The sequence below is a fragment of the Peromyscus leucopus genome, chromosome X (assembly GCF_004664715.2).
Source record: "Peromyscus leucopus breed LL Stock chromosome X, UCI_PerLeu_2.1, whole genome shotgun sequence".
Classification (NCBI taxonomy): Eukaryota; Metazoa; Chordata; class Mammalia; order Rodentia; family Cricetidae; genus Peromyscus; species Peromyscus leucopus.
The window spans coordinates 93040575-93062112 of NC_051083.1; the positions used below are offsets into that span (position 1 = coordinate 93040575).

General features: G+C 35.3%; 1 protein-coding gene across 1 annotated transcript in view; it reads left to right on the plus strand.

Moving 5' to 3' along the window:
• Positions 1–21538, plus strand: part of Tbc1d8b (TBC1 domain family member 8B) — a 79997-nt gene that overhangs the window by 2474 nt on the left and 55985 nt on the right. The window contains 5 exon segments of the mRNA XM_028895127.2: positions 14824–14934; positions 17584–17702; positions 19594–19819; positions 20614–20820; positions 20823–20853. Coding sequence (XP_028750960.1) covers positions 14824–14934; positions 17584–17702; positions 19594–19819; positions 20614–20820; positions 20823–20853 — 694 coding nt within the window.

A 21538-nucleotide genomic window follows, 5' to 3' on the forward strand; every position in this document is an offset into this window, starting at 1 on the left:
TGTCAGGCGGTGATGGCACAGGCTTTTAATCTCAGCACTCAGGAGGCAGAAGCAGGTGGATCTCTGAGTTCCAGGACAGCCAAGGCTACAGAGAGAAACCCTCTCTCAAAACAACAACAAAGATTTATTTTATTTAATATGTGCTAACTGGCAATAACCACCCAGTAATATAATGTCTTGAGTATGGATTTGGTGAAGTTAGTTGGTTCCATTTTGGGGGAGAGGTCTAATTATATAGCTCAGGCCAGCTTCAAACTCACTATTTTCCTTCCTCAACCTTTCAAGTGCTTGTATGATAGGCATACACCAACACACCAAGCCTCATGGACTTAGTTTTCTTTCATAATGATGTTTCTAACAAGAGAATTTTGACATTAGAATCACAAAGTCCCTTTTCTAAATTTTTTAGCTACTTTTTAGTGGAAATTTTATAGGTCACTGACTGACCATTTATCAAACTTTGTCCTCCTTAATTATCTTGGATCACCGCAGAATGGAATTTTTTTTTGGAAATTTTGTTACAAAACTAAGGTGGTTGTTTTTCTTTTATTTAGAGAATATTTTATCCTGAATTTCTCTAGTTGCCTCACTTGCCTTCTCATGGTTTATAAAGGTAAAGACTTCACTACTGCTGCTAAATTTAGAACCTTGTTTTCTATAATTAAAATAATTTATGCATATTTGGCTTATTAAGCACAAATCAGCAATTTTCTCTGCTTGGCGGATGAGAGCCACTACATAGACTACATCCTGTTAAGTACTCTACTGAATGAGGTTTAGAAAGACCTGCCAATCAGGAAGTCTTAGGTAGTTTGTTGAGAGAATTTTACTCTTGAATTTTTCATACCTGAATAGTGGTAAGCAAGGTTCTTAGACATTAGATTTATAATTACCATCAGCAGACCTTTTTTTTTAATTCCATGTAGAGCAAAACTAGAAAATTAACATTAAAACAAAAGATTTAAAATATTCTCTTTTCTTATCCCTTCTTTTATCTTGGTGCTGTCCCTTTGAAATTGAAGCATCTGTATAAACTAGAACATGGTTACATTTGAAATAAACATTTTATTTGAAAATATTTGAAGTAACTTTTTCATTTTATATTTAGACTTTATAAATCACTTTAAATGATTTTCTCTGAACACATATATAATAAACAGAACTTATAACATTTTAATGGCCATGTCACAGTAACCCTAAGCTTTTCTTTAAAAAAAAAAAGCTTTTAAAAAACCCTCAACTCAAGAGTCCAACTCTGAAAATGTTCATTTTACATATGTTAGCAAAATACTGCGGCATTTCATGCTCACAAAACAATCATCTGATAAAATGTTTGGTACTCAAAGGGTAAACATGCAATTTTGGAATAGGCTTGGAAAGTCCTGCTCATGCTAAAGGTAAATTACCATATTGGCCTATTAAAAAGAAAACCCCACGTGGCAAATAGTAAGAAGGGAAAAATCATATTTTGTGCCCCTGACCTGATCAGTGACTTCTCTTCCAGAGGACCAGGTTCAATTCCTAGCACTCACATGGTAGCTTATAACTCCAATTCCAGGAGATCCAGCACCCTCTTCTGGCCTGCACAGACACCAGACATGCAGACATACATACCAGAAAACACTAATACACATAGAAATAAATAAATTAAAAACTTCTTGGAATAAGAAAAAGCAGCTTTATAGGTTTTGAGGATTAAAATGGTCAGTGTTATCAATTTTCAAGGTTTTTTTTTTGTTTTGTTTTGGTTTGGTTTGGTTTTTTTAGACAAGGTTTCTCTGTAGCTTTGGAGCCTATCCTGGAACTTGCTCTGAACCAGGCTGGCCTTGAACTCATAGAGATCCACCTGCCTCTGCCTCCCGAGTGCTGGGATTAAAGACCACCACCTAGCAATTTTCTAGCTTTTAAAATTAAACTAAAATTACTTTTCTATTTAACATACAAACCTATATCTTTCCCCCAAAACCCTTTGCACATAATCTACATATTTAACTCTTAAGGATTTCGGGTTCATGACCCTAAGGTGCACAGGAGCAAACATTCCAGTCTGTGCCACAAAGGAAGGGGCCGCAGGAGCAGAGAGGGTAAGTAAAATGGTGAGACGCATATCAACCAATACCTAAAAAAGCATGAGACTTATAGATAGGCAATCAATAATCCTTATTTTCATCAAGAAAAAAAAATGACCAAACCAGCCATCTTTATTTCTCAAAACTTCAACCTGACCTTTCACATTTAAAGAAATGATATACCTTTGGGACATAAAGATTCAGATATAAATAAGGGTAGACATTCCTTCAGGCTAATCTTATTTCTCTGCCACCTAAATTTATTTTGATAAATTTTATTTATTCTCATTTTTTCTATGCATTAAGTTTGAGAAAACCTGTTCAATATTTTATCCTTTCATTTTTTCCTACACTATTTAATTTCCTTGAAACTGTTAAGTACAATTAATTGAGGAATCATGATTCATGCTCATCAAAGTGATGCCCAAATTAAAGCAATTGGAAGTCAGTATGTGACTAAAGATAGATGCATCAAATGGATTTTATTCATGTCTAATAAAGTCCATTGTGCATCCATGAATTATAGAATACCTCAATATTTCTTATTAAATTCCCCTACTGTTTCATATATATCAGAAGGTGACCAATTTTGTATGAAATCATCCAAAGTAGAGATAACCTTTGTTGATAAAGGGATTACTAAATGCTGTGGGATGTTCTGTATGGCAAATGTGTTGCTCTGATTGGTCAATAAATAAAACACTGATTGGCCAGTGGCTAGGCAGGAAGTATAGGTGGGACTAACAGAGAGGAGAAAAGAAAGAACAGGAAGGCAGAAGGAGTCACTGCCAGCTGCCGCCAGGACAAGCAGCATGTGAAGATGCCGGTAAACCATGAGCCACGTGGCAAGGTATAGATTTATGGGAATGGATTAATTTAAGCTATAAGAACAGTTAGCAAGAAGCCTGCCATGGCCATACAGTTTGTAAACAAAAAAAAAGATTCAGATATAGATATAACACACATGTCACCATGTGTGATGTTTGTGCATGCGTGCGTGTGTGTGTGTGTGTGTGTGTGTGTGTGTGTGTGTGTGTGTGTGTGTGTGTATGTGTATCTTCAGGGGTATTAAGATATTCCAGACAGGCAGGGGAGCACAGTGTGAAAGACTCCTCTGGATGTTAAATTTTGGGATTTTTTTTTTGCCAGCCTTCACATTGTACAAATGCACCATCCAGTAATCGCACTTTCTTCATTAACCCTGTTTCTTTTACCTTCTTTGACTTTTTAATATGTATTTGGTTTCTTTACAGGTATAATATTTTTTGACAAGTAAAGGCTTAGCGGGCTCATTTGTGAAATGAAGATAACATTGTCTTCTCTATCTCAGATCACTGTAGTGTGAGTCAAATGGGTTTTGAAAGCTGTAATAAACATTTCATATTAGATGTTACCAATGAAGTCAGTAACATCTCTCCCTCCCTCTCCCTCCTCCTGTTTGCCCACTATTTCCCCTAATAATTATTTTCTCATGTTGTATATGGAAATTGATTTGAAGTAATAATATCGAATATGTCCAACATAATAACACTGTAAGAGCAAAATACTGATAATCACTGGAGAATGTTATGATGCTGATTATGCATCTGTTATTTGTAATCAGAATCATGTAGACATTAGAATAATTTATTCAGACCAAGTTCCCTTTGATCTATGATTGCCCTAAACCTAGACTTTCCCAAATAGTACTTTTGTAGATCTAAGCATCACTTGTACTGCTGAATGGTATTGAAAAATACACATAATTTTAGTATTTTTAAAACATAATTCTTAAAGAAGGGATAGCAGTTTAAATATTGAAAGCTCGTGCTGCTTGTGGATAATTCAGGAAGGACTATGGGTATAAAGTAAGCTGAAAATAATAAAAAGCATTTGACGTTTGCCACATTGCTGTAATAGTGGTGACATGGGTTTTATGTTGCCTTTTAGTTAGAAAATTTTCCCTGTTTTCATCTTTTTGCCACTGCTATGTAAGTACAAAAGGTAATACAAAATATTAAATGTGATGGTGTATAATGCATTCACTGAACAAGCATTTACTAAGTGCCTTCTAAAAATCAAGAGTTGATTTGTATGTTTTTTTATTTTATGTTTATGGATGTTTTGCATACATGTATGCCTGTGTACCACATGAGTATGTGGTGCATATGGAGGCCAAAATAAGGCATCTGGTTCCATGGAACTAGAGTTACAGTTGAGAGCCTTCATGTGAGTGCTGGAAATCAAACCCAAATCTTCTGGAAGAGTGGCCAATGCTCTTAACCACAGAACCATCTCTCCAGGCCCCAAGAACTGGTCTTAAGTCCTGAAGATAAAGCAATAATTAAACAAAATTATTTTTACATGGGGTCTCATTCTAGCCGAGAGCAGTCAATAGCTAGATCCTGTGTGTTATGACTGGAGCTGATAAATAATATGAAGAATAAAGTGAGATATCATGACAGACAAGGAAGGGGTTCATATTTTATAAATTGATCTTTGAGCATAGAGAGACTGGAGGGACATAGAGAATATGAGCCAATCATGTATTTTGGAACAGGATAAATTGAAATAATTCTTGGAATGATTTTACTGTGACAAGATACAGAGAAATGGGGTGGTAGCTGGTCATTGTTATAGATTTTGGTTAATAGAATAGTCATAGTTCCTATAAAGTTTGAAGTCTTTTAGAACAGTTGATAAACAAGTAAGACAAATATATTATTACTGGGATAGTCAGTAGCTCAATTTGTTGACTTATTTAATCTATGAACAAAGACATAATAGGAACCTCGAATGCAATTTTCTATACCTAGCTCTGATATAATTTATGATTAGCAGAAGTATTGTTAAATGAAACAAAGATTTCCTAAAAGCAGTGATTAATAACAATAGCTGAAATATTTGTGGCAGAATTCCAGTGTGGCATCTGTGGAGCTTTTTGCCAAAGTCCAATTTGGATCATTTTTTATTTTAATCATCTGTCTATAAGCACTATCAATATCTGGGAGGCTGTTTGCTAGGGAGAACTGAGAAAGACATTCTCAGTTGGGAGAAATGGTGTTATAAACAAAACATAGCACTTTTGGGGACACAGTAAATATTCTAGATACATTTATTTAGAAATGAAAGCATGAGACTCAAGATATGATACTGTTAGTAACTATATAAAGGTTGTTGAAGAAGAATATCTTCAAATATACCAGAGGAAAATCTGAAACAGTAAATTAAAGAGACCTAAAAATTAACACCCCCAAAGGGTCTCTGATGATCTTTCAATTTGAAGTGTGGGTTCTTGGGTTGTGGGTTTTTTTTGTTTGTTTGTTTTGTTTTTTCATCTTTATATAGGGTAAAAGAGTACAGTTTTTTTTTTTCTTTCTCTTTTTTTTTGTTTTTTTTGAGACAGGGTTTCTCTATGTAGTTTTGGTGCCTTTCCTGGATCTCGCTCTGTTGACCAGGCTGGCCTCGAACTCACAAAGATCCACCTGGCTCTGCCTCCCGAGTACTGGGATTAAAGGCGTGCACCACCACCACCACCACCACCACCGCCTGGCAAGAGTACAGTTTTAAATCAATGAATAATAATATCTGGGTTTTATTATCTTTGTTTTCTTCTTATTTTAAATGAACCAAAATAGTGCTCTGGTTAGTTTTTGTAAACAAATATTATATTATACTTTTTTAATTTTAATTTTTATTTATTAAGAAATTTTCTACTCACTCTACATACCACCCACAGATCCCCCCTCCTCCCTCCTCCCACCCTCCAGCCCTCCCTCCCAAGCCACCCCACATCCCCACATCCCCCAAATCAAGGTCTCTCATGGGGAGTCAGCAGAGTCCTGCACACTGAGCCTAGGCAGGTCCAAGACCCTCCCCATATTATACTTTTATTCATTTGCTATCATGCTTTCTGCTTTACACCTAGGAATTTTGGTGTTGCATTTTACTTAAATTTTTGCATTAGTCTTTTGATACATTGACATATGAGTCTTAAATAGTATGGTTTATAAACAAAGATGCTAATAATCATCCTATTTTCCTATATTTTAATGTTAAGAAATGTAACTAGGATTAATTAACCAACTCTTTTTAACCCCATAAGACATTATAAACTTCTGTATGTGACAGCAGTTGCTTCCATAGAACAGTTCAAAGCTCTAACTGGGCATGGTGGCATACAATTATAATCCTATCACTTTGAGACCGAGACAGGAGAATTTGTGATTTTTGAGGCCATTCTGGGCTTTGTGGTGAGATCCTGCCTCAACAAAAAAGTTTTCTTTTCTTTTTTTAGTCAATAAAGATTTCAGTTAGAGAAAGAAATGTGTGTGTGTGTAAAAATTTATAGTTTTCAAGTATATGTCTTTTAAAATGTTCAAGGATGAAAAACACAACCTAAAAAAGAATTAATTTTTATTAACTGTTTTCCAGAGCTCTTCATGTAAAATTGGCAGCTTTCAAAATGCCATGTGGCTATTGGGTTATTCTAAAATAAGCACTCACAGTTCTGTTTGGAGGATTTAGATCTGGTAGCAAAATAATAGAATCAGGAAAATGTATAACCTCTGTTGAAAACACTTTTCTTGTATTTGAATATATTTTTTACTAAGTGCATTGGCAGTTTACTAATTAGTTTTCTCATTAACATTTAATGAGGTTGACATTATAAAAAATTCAGGAAAGGTGTACTGGCCAGACTTTGTAAGTATGGCAACTTACGATAAAAGAATCAGCTGTCAGAAAAAAAAAAAAAAAAAAGAATCAGCTGTCAGGTTTCAGCGGTTATTACTATGGACAAAATTTTTAATCAAACATTTTACATAGACTAGAAATGAATCTTATTGGTAATTAGAAAGTTCATTTACATTATTCTTTTGCAGATAGAGCAATATTGTCTTACACAGTGCCCTCAATCTACTTTATAAACAGAGCTGCTTGCCAAAAAATGGTACACAGTAGTTTGTGTACTAAACTCGCATATTGGTGATGAACATATCGTGGTTTGCTTTTTTGTTGCTATGCTAAAACACTCTGACCAAAAACAACTTGGGGAGGAAAAGGGTTTATTTCATCTTGTAGTTTACAGTCCATCATCTGGGGAGGCCAAGGCAGAAACCCAAAGCAGGAGCTTGAAGGAGAAACCAGGGAGAAACACTGCTTACTGGCTTGCTCCCAGACTCTTCCCTTTCTTATACAGTCCAGGTCAACCTTCCGAGGGATGGTACTGCCCACAGTGGGCTGGGTACTCCTACATCAATTAGCAATCAAGAAAATGCCCCCACAGATGTTCCTACAGGCTAATTTGATGGAGGCAATTCCTCAATTGATGTTCCTCCTTCCTACATAGGTCAGGTTGACAGCCAGTATTAGCCATCACAAGCATTAGCTTTAAACTGTAGCTGTGTCAATGGCCTTTCCTTTAACATTCAACCCTTTATAATTCCTTGCTTATCACAATCATTGATCCAATACAGAAACAAGACATTCATTTCAAATTTGCAAGTATCTGAAAATGGAAGGGACAATCAATGTCATTGATCTATATACTTTTTATTAAATTTTATTAGTGCCGGGCAGTGGTGGCGCACGCCTTTAATCCCAGCACTCGGGAGGCAGAGCCAGGTGGATCTCTGTGAGTTCAAGGCCAGCCTGGGCTACCAAGTGAGTCCCAGGAAAGGCGCAAAGCTACACAGAGAAACCGGGTCTCGAAAAAAAACCAAAAAAAAATTTTATTACTTTACTGTGGTATTTGGGGGGGGGGGAGAAGAGGACAAGTGCAAGTCAGTTCTCTTCTTTACCATGTGTCTCAGAGATCAAAGTCAGATACCCAAATTTGTCAGCAAATACACTAACCCACTGAGCCATCTCACCAGCCCAGATCTGTGTTCTTAACACTGGCTGCCTGTTATATTTGACTGAGGAGCATTTAAAAGCAACTAAATGATATTTGTATATTTGTGGAGAAATTGATGACTTGGATTTAATTTAAAGTATTTCTAGAGGGAAGAATAAATACAAATGTTGATAATTATTGGAACTAGATTATGGATACAGAGAGGTTCTGTTATATTTTATTTTTAGTGTTTGAAAACTTTGTTATAAAAAGTAAAAAGAATAATAACAACCTCATGAAAGATTAATTAAATCATAATCCCTGGGCTTCAGTGTTTTCAAAACTTAAGTTTTAAAACTCTTCTAAATGACTCAAATTTATAGTTTGGGTTGAGATCATTATCATGGAACATAAAAAATAATGAAGATTTAGAAAGATCTCGACAAATTGGAGTGCTCGGGTAAAAACAATGATACATAACCAATCAAACAGCAGAGTATAGAGCCCAGTCCTAAGTGATACATCTACAACACAACTCCTGCACCTAAGGCTCAGAGATCACTGCGGAAGAGGGGGTGAGAAGATTGTAAGAGCCAGAGGAGCAGGGAGTTTGTGTCTCCTAGAAATGTCAGAAACTACACCCATGAAGTCTCACCAACATGACTGCCTAAACATGAGCTGAACAAGGAAGACAGCAACTGTAGACGTGCCGAAGTAGATGGAGGAAAGACCGTAGCCTCAATATGCAAAGAACTCCTGGCAATTAAAGAATGCTGAGAGTAGGAGAAACAGTCTTTCCTAGGGAAGAGCACACCAACTGGTTATCCATACCAAATGGTCAGCCCCCAAAACACACATACCAATGACATTTTACAGACTAAACAGGTTGTAATTATATAATTATACACATACATAACAACAACCATAACAATAACAACAACATTAAGAAGAGGCCATGAAATTGAAAGAGAGCAAGGGGATGAACATGGGAGGAGTTGGAGGGAGGAAAGGGAAGGTAGAAATGATATAATTATAATATTAAAATTTTAAAGGTTATTAAAAATTTCATTTTTGAACAAAGAAATCTATAATGCAAAATTAAAATGGGTACATGTAAATATTAATATATATATATATATTTAAATCATTTCTACTGTACAAATAATACCTAGATCAGTGCTTACATTTATAAAAAGAATCAGTGTATTTTTATTACAAGCATAATTTAATAATGATGTGGTATCCAAAACAGCTAGCCATCTTAGGCTGCATTAAAAGAACCATGGGGGTTAACTGGAGATATTGCTTAGTGGTAGAGTATTTGCCTAGCATGCACAAGGCCCTGGATAATGAAAGAAAAAAAACAATAAAAAGATTCATGGAGTCTATAATATAATGGTCTATGTATGTTCAGACCTTATCTGGTATTTAGGTGGGCTTGTTTTGGAGATGAGTCTCGGGTAGCCCAAGTTGGTCTTGAACTTCCTGTGTAGCTGAGGATAATCTTGAACCTGTGACTGTCCTGTCTCTATCTCCAAAGTATTGGTATTATAGAAAGGAGCCACCATGTCTGGCTTAGTAGTCAGGGTTGAGTGACAATTTTAACCACTATATCCAGGATAGGCCAAGTAGTTGGTGGGACCTAACTGCAAAGTGAAAACTAAATGGCCCTTTAAATCATAAGAATTTTAAGATACTGACAAGAGAGTATTAAACAAAGCAGTCATTCTACACACAGAGCTCCATGTACAGATCATAAACCCAAATAACAGGGCCTGACTATAACCTTTGGAAATACAATTCCTTCTGTATTTTAGAAATAGGCAGCCTTGGTGAAGTAAAGGCAAGGGATGCTGTATAGGAAGTACATGTGCTAGAGGTTAGAGTCTATGACCAGTCAGGATGTTTACCACTTCCAAAGTCTGTGGTTCTTTATCCAGCTGAAAAGATTGGCTTGTGGATAGTAAGTATTGTTCATAAAAAAGTGCCTTTTAAAAAATATGTAACTTGGCATTTTTGTAATCTTACTGTGGCATTTAATAAAAAAAAACATAATTCACATTAATTAATATACTTATTTCTTTAAGAAGGTGGGTGTAATTGTTTTTCAGGATGCTACCAAAACCCATGGACCTTTACCGGAATCTGTAACATTGGTGGATATCTTAGTTATAGTCATTAAAAGGATAATTGAGTATCTTTATATTTAAAATGTTTTATTCTGCCATGCAGCTGACAGTGTCTAGTCTGTTGTGAATTTGTGGTAGTTACAGAGGTTTCCCATGATGTTCAGGCAGGCAAATGATGAACTTCTGTGTTTATGGACAGGCAACCCAAAGTTGCTTGCTTATTTTCTTGTACTTTTAGAACTCAGACATTGGCACATATTAATTCCTGTATGACTTGCAGGGACTTGATGATGATTACAGCTTAATGAGCTGGAAGAGTTCCCTAAGTGACTAGAAATGTATTCTAGTGCTAGCTTCCAAATTACTTGTTGCATAGTTTTATATTAACTGCCTAATTTCATGCACTTATAAAATCCTAACAATTTCCTTTTATATTATGTAAGACATAATGTCGTCAACATTTTTGTTGCCAAAATAATAATAATAACATTTCTTGTCAGTGATTTTGACCACTTTGTCCCTAGTGTCACAACCTATCAGAGGAGAGTTGTGTCACTTGGAAATGATTTTGTGTCCTCTCCTGTCTGTCTTCTCTTCCTCCTCAGACGGCCACACTGCCACAGTTCCTTCTGCCAAACTTTACCCATTTGTTTTTTACCAATTCTTCTAAAATTACCTTTTATAATGTGCATGAATAAAGACATAACAATTGAACTAGTTTTATTAAAAATCTCATAAATAAATAAATAGCTTTCCTTGCAGCTATATTTTTTTCTTTTTTTTCCCAAACATTGTTTAAAATTAAACTCTTGGAAGATAAGTGTCAAACTGGCCTGTTGTAAATACTTTTCTCCCCTTTGAGATAGGACCTCACGTAGCTCAGGCTGACCTCACACTTTGTATATAGCCAAAGCTGGCTTTAAATAACTGCCTTTCCTAAATGGAGAGATTCCAAGTGTGCACCCCCATGTCCAACTTTTAGTAAATACTTTCATAAGTTTTAATTTCTTTATCCTGACAACTTTGTCATATGCATATATGTATGGATACACATGGATTGATTTTTTTCAGCCAATCTCCTTTATCTTTTTGCTACTACTCTTTTGTCTTTTGAATATTTTCACTCTCCTGTCTTCAAATTGAGAACATTCTCCCTTTCTTCATTTCCTGAGTAATTTCACTCACATTACTCTTAGAAGACTATCTGCATATGTTTAGCTCTTCTTTCCTTTACCCTTGACCAAATGTCTCACTTCTTAAAGCAACCACTTTGATGCTTAATTATCTTTCTTGTGATGCTGAAATCTTCTGATATTTCCCACCTCATTGGCTGAAGTATAATCATCTCCTCTCTCTCTCTTATTCCCATTGTCTGTTATCCAGTATCTCCTCTGAAATAGTATCTGTCTAGATTTTCTGATTCTTGATGCTTCAATAAAATCTTCAATTCATACCTTACTTTTATTTTCCTTTAGCGCTGGTGAAAATCAAACCCCAGGGTCTCATGCATGCTAGGCAAGCACTCTGCCATCAATTCCATCCCCAGCCCACATCCTAACTTTTGACCGTATCAAATAATTTCTTTCCTTTATAATCTACATGCTGCCATTGCAGAAGTCATCTTTTTTAAAATCCTGCTTCATTTTCTTATATAAGGGATGGAATACCTACCATATGGACTAGAAAAGCTTGTCACTATACAATTTTAAAGAGACTTAATTTAAGCCCACTGCAGGGTGCTATCCAAATTTGAAGTATGTCAATAAGTAAAACTTTAGTTCACTTGATTTTATTTTATTTACTTATTTTATTTAAAGAATTTTTCTTTTTGAGATTATAATTACATCATTTCCCCCTTCCTTTTCCTCTCTCCATACTCTACCATATACCTCTCCTTGCTTTCTTTCCATTTTATTGGCTCTTTTTAAATAATTGTTTATATATGTGTATGTATATTTTTTCTTAAATATAACCTGTTCAGCTTGTATAATGTTATTTGCATGTATAGCTTCAGGGCTGGACATTTGGTGTTAGGGTGCAGTGGTGTCATATATACTTCTTTTTAAAATTTATATATTTATTTATTTATTTATTTATTTTTTGGTTTTTTGAGACAGGGTTTCTCTGTGTAGCTTTGCGCCTTTCCTGGAACTCGCTTTGGAGACCAGGCTGGCCTCGAACTCACAGAGATCTGCCTGGCTCTGCCTCCCGAGTGCTGGGATTAAAGCCGTGCGCCACCACCGCCCGGCTTTAAAATTTATTTTTTAATGTGTGTGCAATATATTTTGATATATTCTTTCCTTCATCCAACTCCTCCCAGATTCTCTTCACCTGCCTACACACCCAACTCCATGCACTTTCTCATTCTCTCACTCTCATTCTCTTTCTCATAAAACAAAACTCAAAACAAACAAGTTTTTGATTGATTTATTTTATGGACATGAGTGATTTTCCTGCATGTATGTCTGTGTACCACGTGCATGTCTACAGATGGTTGTGAGCCATCATGTGGGTGCTTGGTCCTCTGCAAGAACAGCCAAGTACTCTTAACCACTGAGCAATCTCTCCAACCCACGGGAATCCTTATTGAGAATTTTTCCCACTATCAAAATCTTTGGTCATATTACTAACTGACATTATGCTACACTTGTGACCCTTTTTATTTTATGCTTAGTCCCATATTCACACTCCTATCTTTTCAGCTGAGTCAAATTTCTCTTTCTATTTTCTATTCTCTAATTTGCTTCCCTTTATGATTGTAATGCTTTCCTATCCCATATATGCCACCCTACTTGTATTTTCAATGAAAGCTAATTTGAAATCTGAACTGTTTTCAAGTGGGTAAAACTAGGAAAAGAGCCAAAAGCATGGTTTATAATTGTTTTTAATTTTTCTTGAAATTATATATGCTGAAATTAAAAAGAAATGCTCATAGAGCAAAACCATCACTCAGCCAACCAAAGTTTTCGAAATGGAAAAGTAGATGTATATATTTGAGCCATTCCATGGCCCAGTCAAGGTAACACCTTATGCACTATTATACTTGAAGTTAACATACAAACCCAGAGGTAGGAAATCTAGTTATTCTCAGAGCCCTTATAATCTAGATAAGGAGGTACACATATTATATATGAAACACTTAGAAAGCAGTTGTAATAACAGACTTAGTAAGTAAATACTCAGTTATGTAGTATAGAATTTAAGTGTTACAAGTATTCAGAGAAGAGGGAAAACATTATTGCTTGGCATTGCTACTAAAGATTTCATAAGGGGAGTGGATCTTAGAGGAAATATGCAATTTGGATTAGCTGCACTTAGCTAGAAGACTTTTGTTAACATTTCTCAGTAAAAAGATAATTGTTCAGCAAAGACCCTAAGGGAAAAATTAGCTGGCTATTTAAGAAAACAGAAAATTTTGTTCCAGGAAGTAGTAGGGAATATAATCAGATAATTACAATGGAACTAATTGAGCAAGAACCTTGAATTCAAAATTGAGGAATTAGGAATTGTTGAAAAGAAAATCATTTTACTGAAACATTCTTAATAATGATAATTTTATCTCATTTACATATTTAAGATGTTCCTATACAATACAAAATTACTAATATTGAATATTTCCCTGTGTGCTGAGCAGTGCTGAGTGAGTGGTTCTCAACCTGTGGGTTGCAACCCTTTTGGGGGTTGAATAATCCTTTCACAGGGATGGCATGTCAGATGTCCTGCATATCAGATATTTACATTCTGCTTCATAACATTAGCAAAATTACAGTCATGAAGTAGCAATGAATATAATTTTATGGTTGGGGGTCACCATAATATGAGGGTGGCAGCATTAGGAAGGCTGAGAACCACTGCACTATGATAACTTGTTTCATCTTTTGCACTTGATTCTTTTTTGTCTTCCTTACTTTACAAATGACCATGTAGAAATCACTTTATCAAGCTCAAATTGTAGCAAGTGACAAAGTCAGAATTCATTCGCACATAGTCTCTGGTACTAGATTCTACCTCCTTGTCTAATAAATACACAACCTTCTTTTTTTTTGTTTCTTTTTTTTGTTTTTTTGTTTTTTTTTTTTGTTTTTCGAGACAGGGTTTCTCTGTGTAGCTTTGCGCCTTTCCTGGAACTCACTTGGTAGTCCAGGCTGGCCTTGAACTCACAGAGATCCACCTGGCTCTGCCTCCCGAGTGCTGGGATTAAAGGCGTGCGCTACCACCGCCCGGCAACAACCTTCTTATAGAAGTTAAGTACTGCAAATAAGATATGTGGACAATTAAGCTTCACATATTTTTATTGATAGATTATTTTCTCAAACACGACTTATATTGATAGAGATAGTCTTTCCATCCCAAATACGTATTTTTTGTTTGGTCTGTATTATGTCTGGTTAGGTGTGGGTGTTTATATGTGTGGGTATGTGCTTGGAGGCTAAAGGACACCCTTGGATACTGTTCCTTAGATGTCATCTACCTTTTTTCCCCCTTGTTGGTCTGGAACTCACTAGGTAGGCTAGGCTGGTTAACCAATGATCCCCAGGGACCCAACTTGTGTCTGGCTCTCCAGTGCTGGAATTACAAAATATGTTCCATCATGTATGATATTTTTAATGTAGTTTCTGGGGATTGAACTCAGGTCCATGACTGAACTAATCTCTCTATCCTCCATATATATTTACTTTAAGAAAAAAGTCTCAATAAAGACTCTTTAGAGTAGAATTTTTTTAAAATAAGTTCATTCATTTGTCATTTGAATCATTTTTTTTATCTCCTGTAAAGTCCTTATTTTAACAATTCTTTTCTATTACAACAGGGCTTCTAGTTGGGACTCTTGATTCTGTCTTAGATTCTACTGCTAAAGTGGCTCCATTTCGCATCCTACACCAGACACCAGATTCTCAAGTTTACTTGTCAATTGCATGTGGTAAGTATGATAGTTTAAAAAACCTTGCAGTTCAAATATAATCAAGATACTAAGATAATTACAATAGAACAAATTGAGCCTCAGATTCCAAGTTGAAGAGTTAATAATTACAGAAATGAAAATACTTTTACTAAAAATTCTTATTAATGAAGATTTTAATCTTATTTAAATGTATAAGATATCCTTATCTAAAAACAAAATCACTAATATTGAATGTCACTGTACGCTAAGCATTGCTACAAGTGCTTTGTATGTAAGAAAACTGAATATTCAAATTTACTTATACTCCTCAGTTGTTTTGAGATTTGGAAGCAAGTTAAATGCAACTATTCTTTGAGAGAATAATGATACCACCTCTGTTTTAAGAATGATTACAGGTTATTGGGAGATTAAAAGTCTAGTGATATGAGAATCCTAAAGTATGTGGTCAAGCAATATAGATTCTGAGCATGCTTTGGTCAGTGTTATTGCTACCTGAGACCTTTTTGTTTTGGTTTAGTTTAGTTTGGTTTTTCGAGACACTGTTTCTCTGTGTAGCTTTGGAGCCTTTCCTGGAACTCTCTCTGTAGATCAGGCTGGCCTGGAACTCACAGAGATCCACCTGCCTCTGCCTCCCGAGTGCTAGGATTAAAGGCATGTGCCACCACTGCCTGGTTTACCTGAGACCTTTTGTAAACTTAGTAATTCCTTACCAAACTGCTGGGAAGATTGGACTTTCCCTATTAAATATCAAGGTTCTCTTTTTCTTTTGTTCTTCTTGTTGTTCTTCTTTTTCCTCTTTCTCCTCTTCCCTTCGTCTTCCTCCTCCTCTTCTTCTTCACTGAGATACTTAGAACATGGAGTTTAATGTAAGCCCAAAACTTAAAGGTTCTTCCCTGAAAAAGTAGAAGGCTGACATTTGAATTTTTTAATTCACATACCTTATGTTTCTCAAAAGGCATTGTAACCATGAAATATGGAGGAATGATATGTAGGTCGTGCTATATAATCCTTCATACCCAGATGGTCCAGACCTTTCCACAGAGTATTTTGTGGGTAGTATGGGAAAAAGATTATAATGAATTTTCCTAATAATACAAATCAGAATACTTTCAACTACTGTGTAATATTTGTCTTTCATTTCCATGTCATTTCATTTCCATTGTGATATTGAACAAAACTAGAATCTTCGATTCTGGCCTTTTTAATATTGACTGACTGATTTCTTCTTTTCTCCTCCCCTCTTTTCTAAAGTGGGTGTGTATGTGTTTGAGAAAGTGTGCATGAATTTGTAGACTTCATATTTGTGAACATATAGCATACAATTACATTAGGTTTTATGACTTTGAAAGAAATTCCCCTCTAAATTTCCTTTAGTCATCCTGCTGAGTCTGTTCTCCTGGCTCTTTTAAATTACATTCTATCAAAACTGAATGCAGATAAGATTAAGAGAATTTTGTAACCTCAATTCTGAAGCTGATTAGCCAAAATGGTTTTTTTTTTTTTAAAAAAAAAAAAGTCCTTTCTACTTTAAAAAGGTAAAATGTGACCATCCTTGCAAATGAAACTGATATATAAATGTAGTTCTTATAACATGAATAAAAGTCTGTCAGGATTATGGAAAATGAACAATTTTGCAGTGTCAATAAAATTTAGCTGTGGTCCTCTCTATATATCAATGGAATATTCTGTGAAGTCAAGATTATTTCTTTTCTTTTTTTTTTTTTTGGTTTTCCGAGACAGGGTTTCTTGTGTAGCTTTGCGCCTGTCCTGAACTCACTTGGTAGCCCAGGCTGGCCTTGAACTCACAGAGATCCTCCTGTCTCTGCCTCCCGAGTGCTGGGATTAAAGGCGTGCGCCACCACCGCCCGGCTAAGATTATTTCTTTTTAATGAGATCTGTATAATCTACATTTCTAGGAAGATTTTTAAAGATATTTGGTAATGGGAGGGGTGGGGCTGGATAATGAAAGTTTCTATAGGTGAAAGCAAACCTAGAAATAACAATATCTAATACGACCCCCAATAAAACAGCTGAGACTGATGCAGTAGATCTTATGGTTTACTATTGCCACAGGGTTTCTGACTTCCATCATGCAATGTCTGGGAGTTCGCTAAGTTTTTTTAGCGAATGGATTGGTTGTTTATCAAAGGGTTTGTATGTTTAGTAACCATAGTAAAAAGTCCACATTTGTACAGCAGTGCAAAGGACTGTCACATGCTTGCCATTTTCAGCCATGAAGAATTTAGACACAATGCTAGTAGTTGTATTTGACCATGGGGTAAAGTGTGTGTGTGTGTGTGTGTGTGTGTGTGTGTGTGTGTGTGTGTGTGTATTTCCTACATGTTTTCTTTTTTAAGATAATGATTGCTTTCTAGGCACTAATTACTGTTATCTTATTTTCAGAATTTTTATATTTCTTCTAAGTTATAATCACTTTTCTCTCATTTCATTAAATATTGCATTTTTCTATTTATAATAAATATAACTACTATTTGTGCTCATATATTCATATGAAATAGAGAATAAATATGTCTATTTCTATATAGCTCTCATTTGTGAAAGTGACTAAATAGTTTTATTTCTTTTTAAAATAAATTTGTTTAAATATCAAGAGAAGGTTTATTAAGGAGTTTTCCTTGAATCTTTCTTCTCTATATTATTAATCAGGGGCCAACAGAGAAGAAATAACAAAACACTGGGACTGGTTGGAACAAAATATCATGAAGACTTTATCTGTGTTTGATTCAAATGAAGATATTACTAATTTTGTACAAGGCAAAATAAGAGTAAGTGGAATGGATGAGTGAATAAAGAAGATGTAGTTTGTATTCACAGTAGAGTTATATTCTCCCATAAAGAAGAAATTATGTAATTTGTAGAAAATGTATAGAATTGAAGATAACTGTATGTTAAGCAAAAAGAAAGCTAGATTCAAAGCCAAGTAGCCCATGTTTCTTTCATATGCAGAATTTAAATTCTACACCACACACACACACACACACACACACACACACACACACTCACACTCACATACAACTTGAACGACAGTACTACTTGAAGGAAGGAGGGAAACTAATGGAAACAGAGAGAGAAATGGGAATAAATGAAAGACAAATATTACGTTTCTCTCATACACAGATTTAAATATATTAAAATCTAGATTATAGAAAGACAAATAGGAGAAAAAGACAAATATTACATGTTTCTGTCTCTCATACACAAATGTAAATGTATATTAAAATCTAGATTATAGGAAGAGAAAGGGAAAAGACAAATATTATACATTTCTCTCATGAGCAAATTTAAATATATACAAAAATGTACATTATATATATATGTATATATATATGACATTGAAATTGGGAGTATGAAGGGGTCTGTGGAAGTAGAGATAGTGGAGGACAAGAGAAGGTAATGGAGGTGAATTGTGAGCAAAGTACAATGATGTACATGTATGGAAATGGCGTAATGAAACCCAGTTTTTATATATATTTACTTTTAAACAACAAGAAATTATGGAAATCAACCTACCTTTAGTTTCCTCATTACTTTAGTTGGTATGAGTTCTAAGCCCTCAAATAAAATGTGCATGACTCCAAAAAAGATTGAGTGATATGGATTGTGGTGATATATTTGTAATCTAAGAAATAAAGCTTGCCTGAAGATCAGAGGACAGAGCCAGCCACAGAGTTAGCCACAGAGGTCAGGCAGTGATGGCACACACCTTTAATCCTAGCACTCGGGAGGCAGAGGTAGAGATTCGTCTGAATTTCTATAAATTCAAAGCCACCAAGGACTACACGAGATTAATCCAGTTTAAAAGAGAAACAGAGCCAGGCAGTGGTGGCACACACCTTTAATCCCAGTACTTGGGAGTCACAAGCCTTTATTTCCAGCACTAGGAAGGTTGAGACAGGAAGTGATATGGCTGGGCAGAGAAAGGAACGTAAGGCTAGAGGAGACAGGAATTAGAGCCCTTTCAGCTGAGGACTCAGAGGCATTCAGTCTGAGGATTTGTGGAGACAGGATCTTCTCTTTTAGGCGGAGGAGCTGGCGAGGTGAGAAGTGGCTGTGGCTTGTTTCCTCTGGTCTTTCAGCATTTACTCCAATATTTGGCTCTGGGTTTTTATTATAAGACCAGTTAGGATTCGTGCAACAATGGATATATTCTGTAAATGGATATATCATCTAAAATCTTCAGCCCTCTTAAGTAAAGACCGGAGGTGACACAGATGGTCATCCTCACATGGACCCTTTTTAGGACTTTCAGAAGCAGATGTCTGAATGCCAAAATAATTGCTGCAGAAAACTATACAGTGGTTTGGGTTGTGTGGTTTCATGCTCTCGTGAATATGCCTAGTGGTGTTTTCATTTCACTGTCTCTTAAATAGGATTTTGAACAAATCTTTTGTTCATTCAGAAGATGTTTGACACCTACATTTGTGATAGCTTCTTATAAGGAAAAAAACACTGCTGCAAAACTAAAGACAATGTGTTCATCTCTATCCTAAGAGAAGTATGTATATGCACATGTATATACATACAACCTATATATCCATAAAGGCCTATTTGATCAATACTTAAAATTAAAAACTTTAAATCTGTACTTAAATATGTATAAAAGATTTTTGTTGCTAGGTGATGGGAAATTTTCAGAAGCTATTTTATCTCTTCCAGGGACTAATTGCTGAAGAGGGAAAAGATTCTTTTGCTAAAGAAGATGATCCTGAGAAGTTTCGAGAAGCCCTTTTGAAATTTGAAAAGTCTTTTGGTTTACCCGAGCAGGAAAAATTAGTAACGTATTATTCGTGCAGTTATTGGAAAGGACGGGTACCTTGTCAGGGTTGGCTCTATCTAAGCACCAACTTTCTGAGCTTCTATTCTTTCTTGCTAGGATCAGAAAGTAAGTGTTCGCTTATTGCTTTTCATGGCTTTCAATTTTCTGAATGACCTAGCAACTCAGTGGCATTAGGTTGTGTGTACAGTAATGGGATTGATATTAAAATTAATTAAATTATATGCTCACATCAAAGAGGTTTCAACCACAGAAAGAATTCCCTTAAGACTCTCTATGTAACACAGGGAACAATTAAATGTGTATAGAAAATCTTAGACATTATGAGTAGCAGATGAATTTTAAATGATAAGCATCTGGTATCTAACCACTTCTGCCATGTTAGAAGCTATCCACTTGCTTTAATATGTGTTTTAATTCTTGTTTTAAACATACAACATAAGCAGTAGCCATTTACCTACATCTCATTTTGCAGCCACATATAATCCAATGGTATTATTTATAGCATATGTATAGCTTTTAAATCAATGGTTATATAATTAGATAATTGTATATAAAGAAACAGATTTAAACATCACATCAAAAAATCTTTCTCTAATTCTTTAAAATGATATCTGTTCCATGTACTGAGTATATAACTCAGTGGTAGAATGCATGTCTGGCATGCATAAGGCCTTGGGATCAAGCCAAGTACCATTAAAAACAAAACAAAAAATCAAAAACATATCTATTTTTAGACTCACTGATTATTATATATTTATGACAATGCTTCAAAATTTAAACTAACTTTGACCTCTAAAGTACTGTGTTATTTTTCCAGTGGTCATTATAAAAGAACTGAATTATGAACATAAATCAATATTGAAAATTTAATTGCACTTACTTACAACTCTTATTTGCAGTTAAACTTATTATTTCCTGGGATGCAATCTCAAAACTAGAAAAGACTTCAACTGTTATACTAACAGAGAGTATTCACGTATGTTCGCAAGGAGAGCACCACTATTTTTCGATGTTTTTGCACATTAATGAAACATACCTTCTTATGGAACAACTGGCAAACTATGCCATAAAGAGACTTTTTGATAAGGAAACATTTGATAATGACCCAGTCTTGATGATCCTCTACAAATTACCAAAAGGTATTTAAATATTAATGTTTACTTCTCTTTTCATCTGTTATCTTTTGGGGGTGTGGGGTAGTCATGCATGCCAAGGCATGGGTACAGAGGTCAGAGGACAACTTGCAGAAGTCAATTATCACCTTCCACCATGTGGATTCTGGGGAGTCATTTAAACTCAGGTCCTCAGCCTTAGAAGCAAGCACCTTTACTCTCTGAGCCATTTCACTGGCCCCAATGTTTACATTTTAAAGTATTGTTTGACTGTAAGAATGGTATTAACATTAAAGGTTAAATGTTCTATGTTATATGATAGTTTTTCTTTGGGGTTGATCATTGATGCATATATTTGTAAGTTTACTTGAATACATTTCAGAACTGCTTCTTCTCCATGAAATTTAATTCTAAAACATAATAGAAGTTAGGTTTGGAAATTATTTTTTAATTAAATAGGATTTGTGTTAGAGTATGTCTTAGTTCTGGTTTCTGTTGTTGTGATTAAACACCATGACCAAAGCAACTTGGGGAGGAAAGGGTTTATTTGGCTTACACTTCCATATTACTGTTCATCATTGAAGGAAATCTGGGCAGGAACTCAAACAGGGCAAGAACCTGGAGGCAGGAGCTGATGCAGAGGCCATGGAGGGGTGCTGCTTAGTGGCTTGTTCCCCATGGCTTGCTCAGTCTGCTTTCTTATAGAACCCAG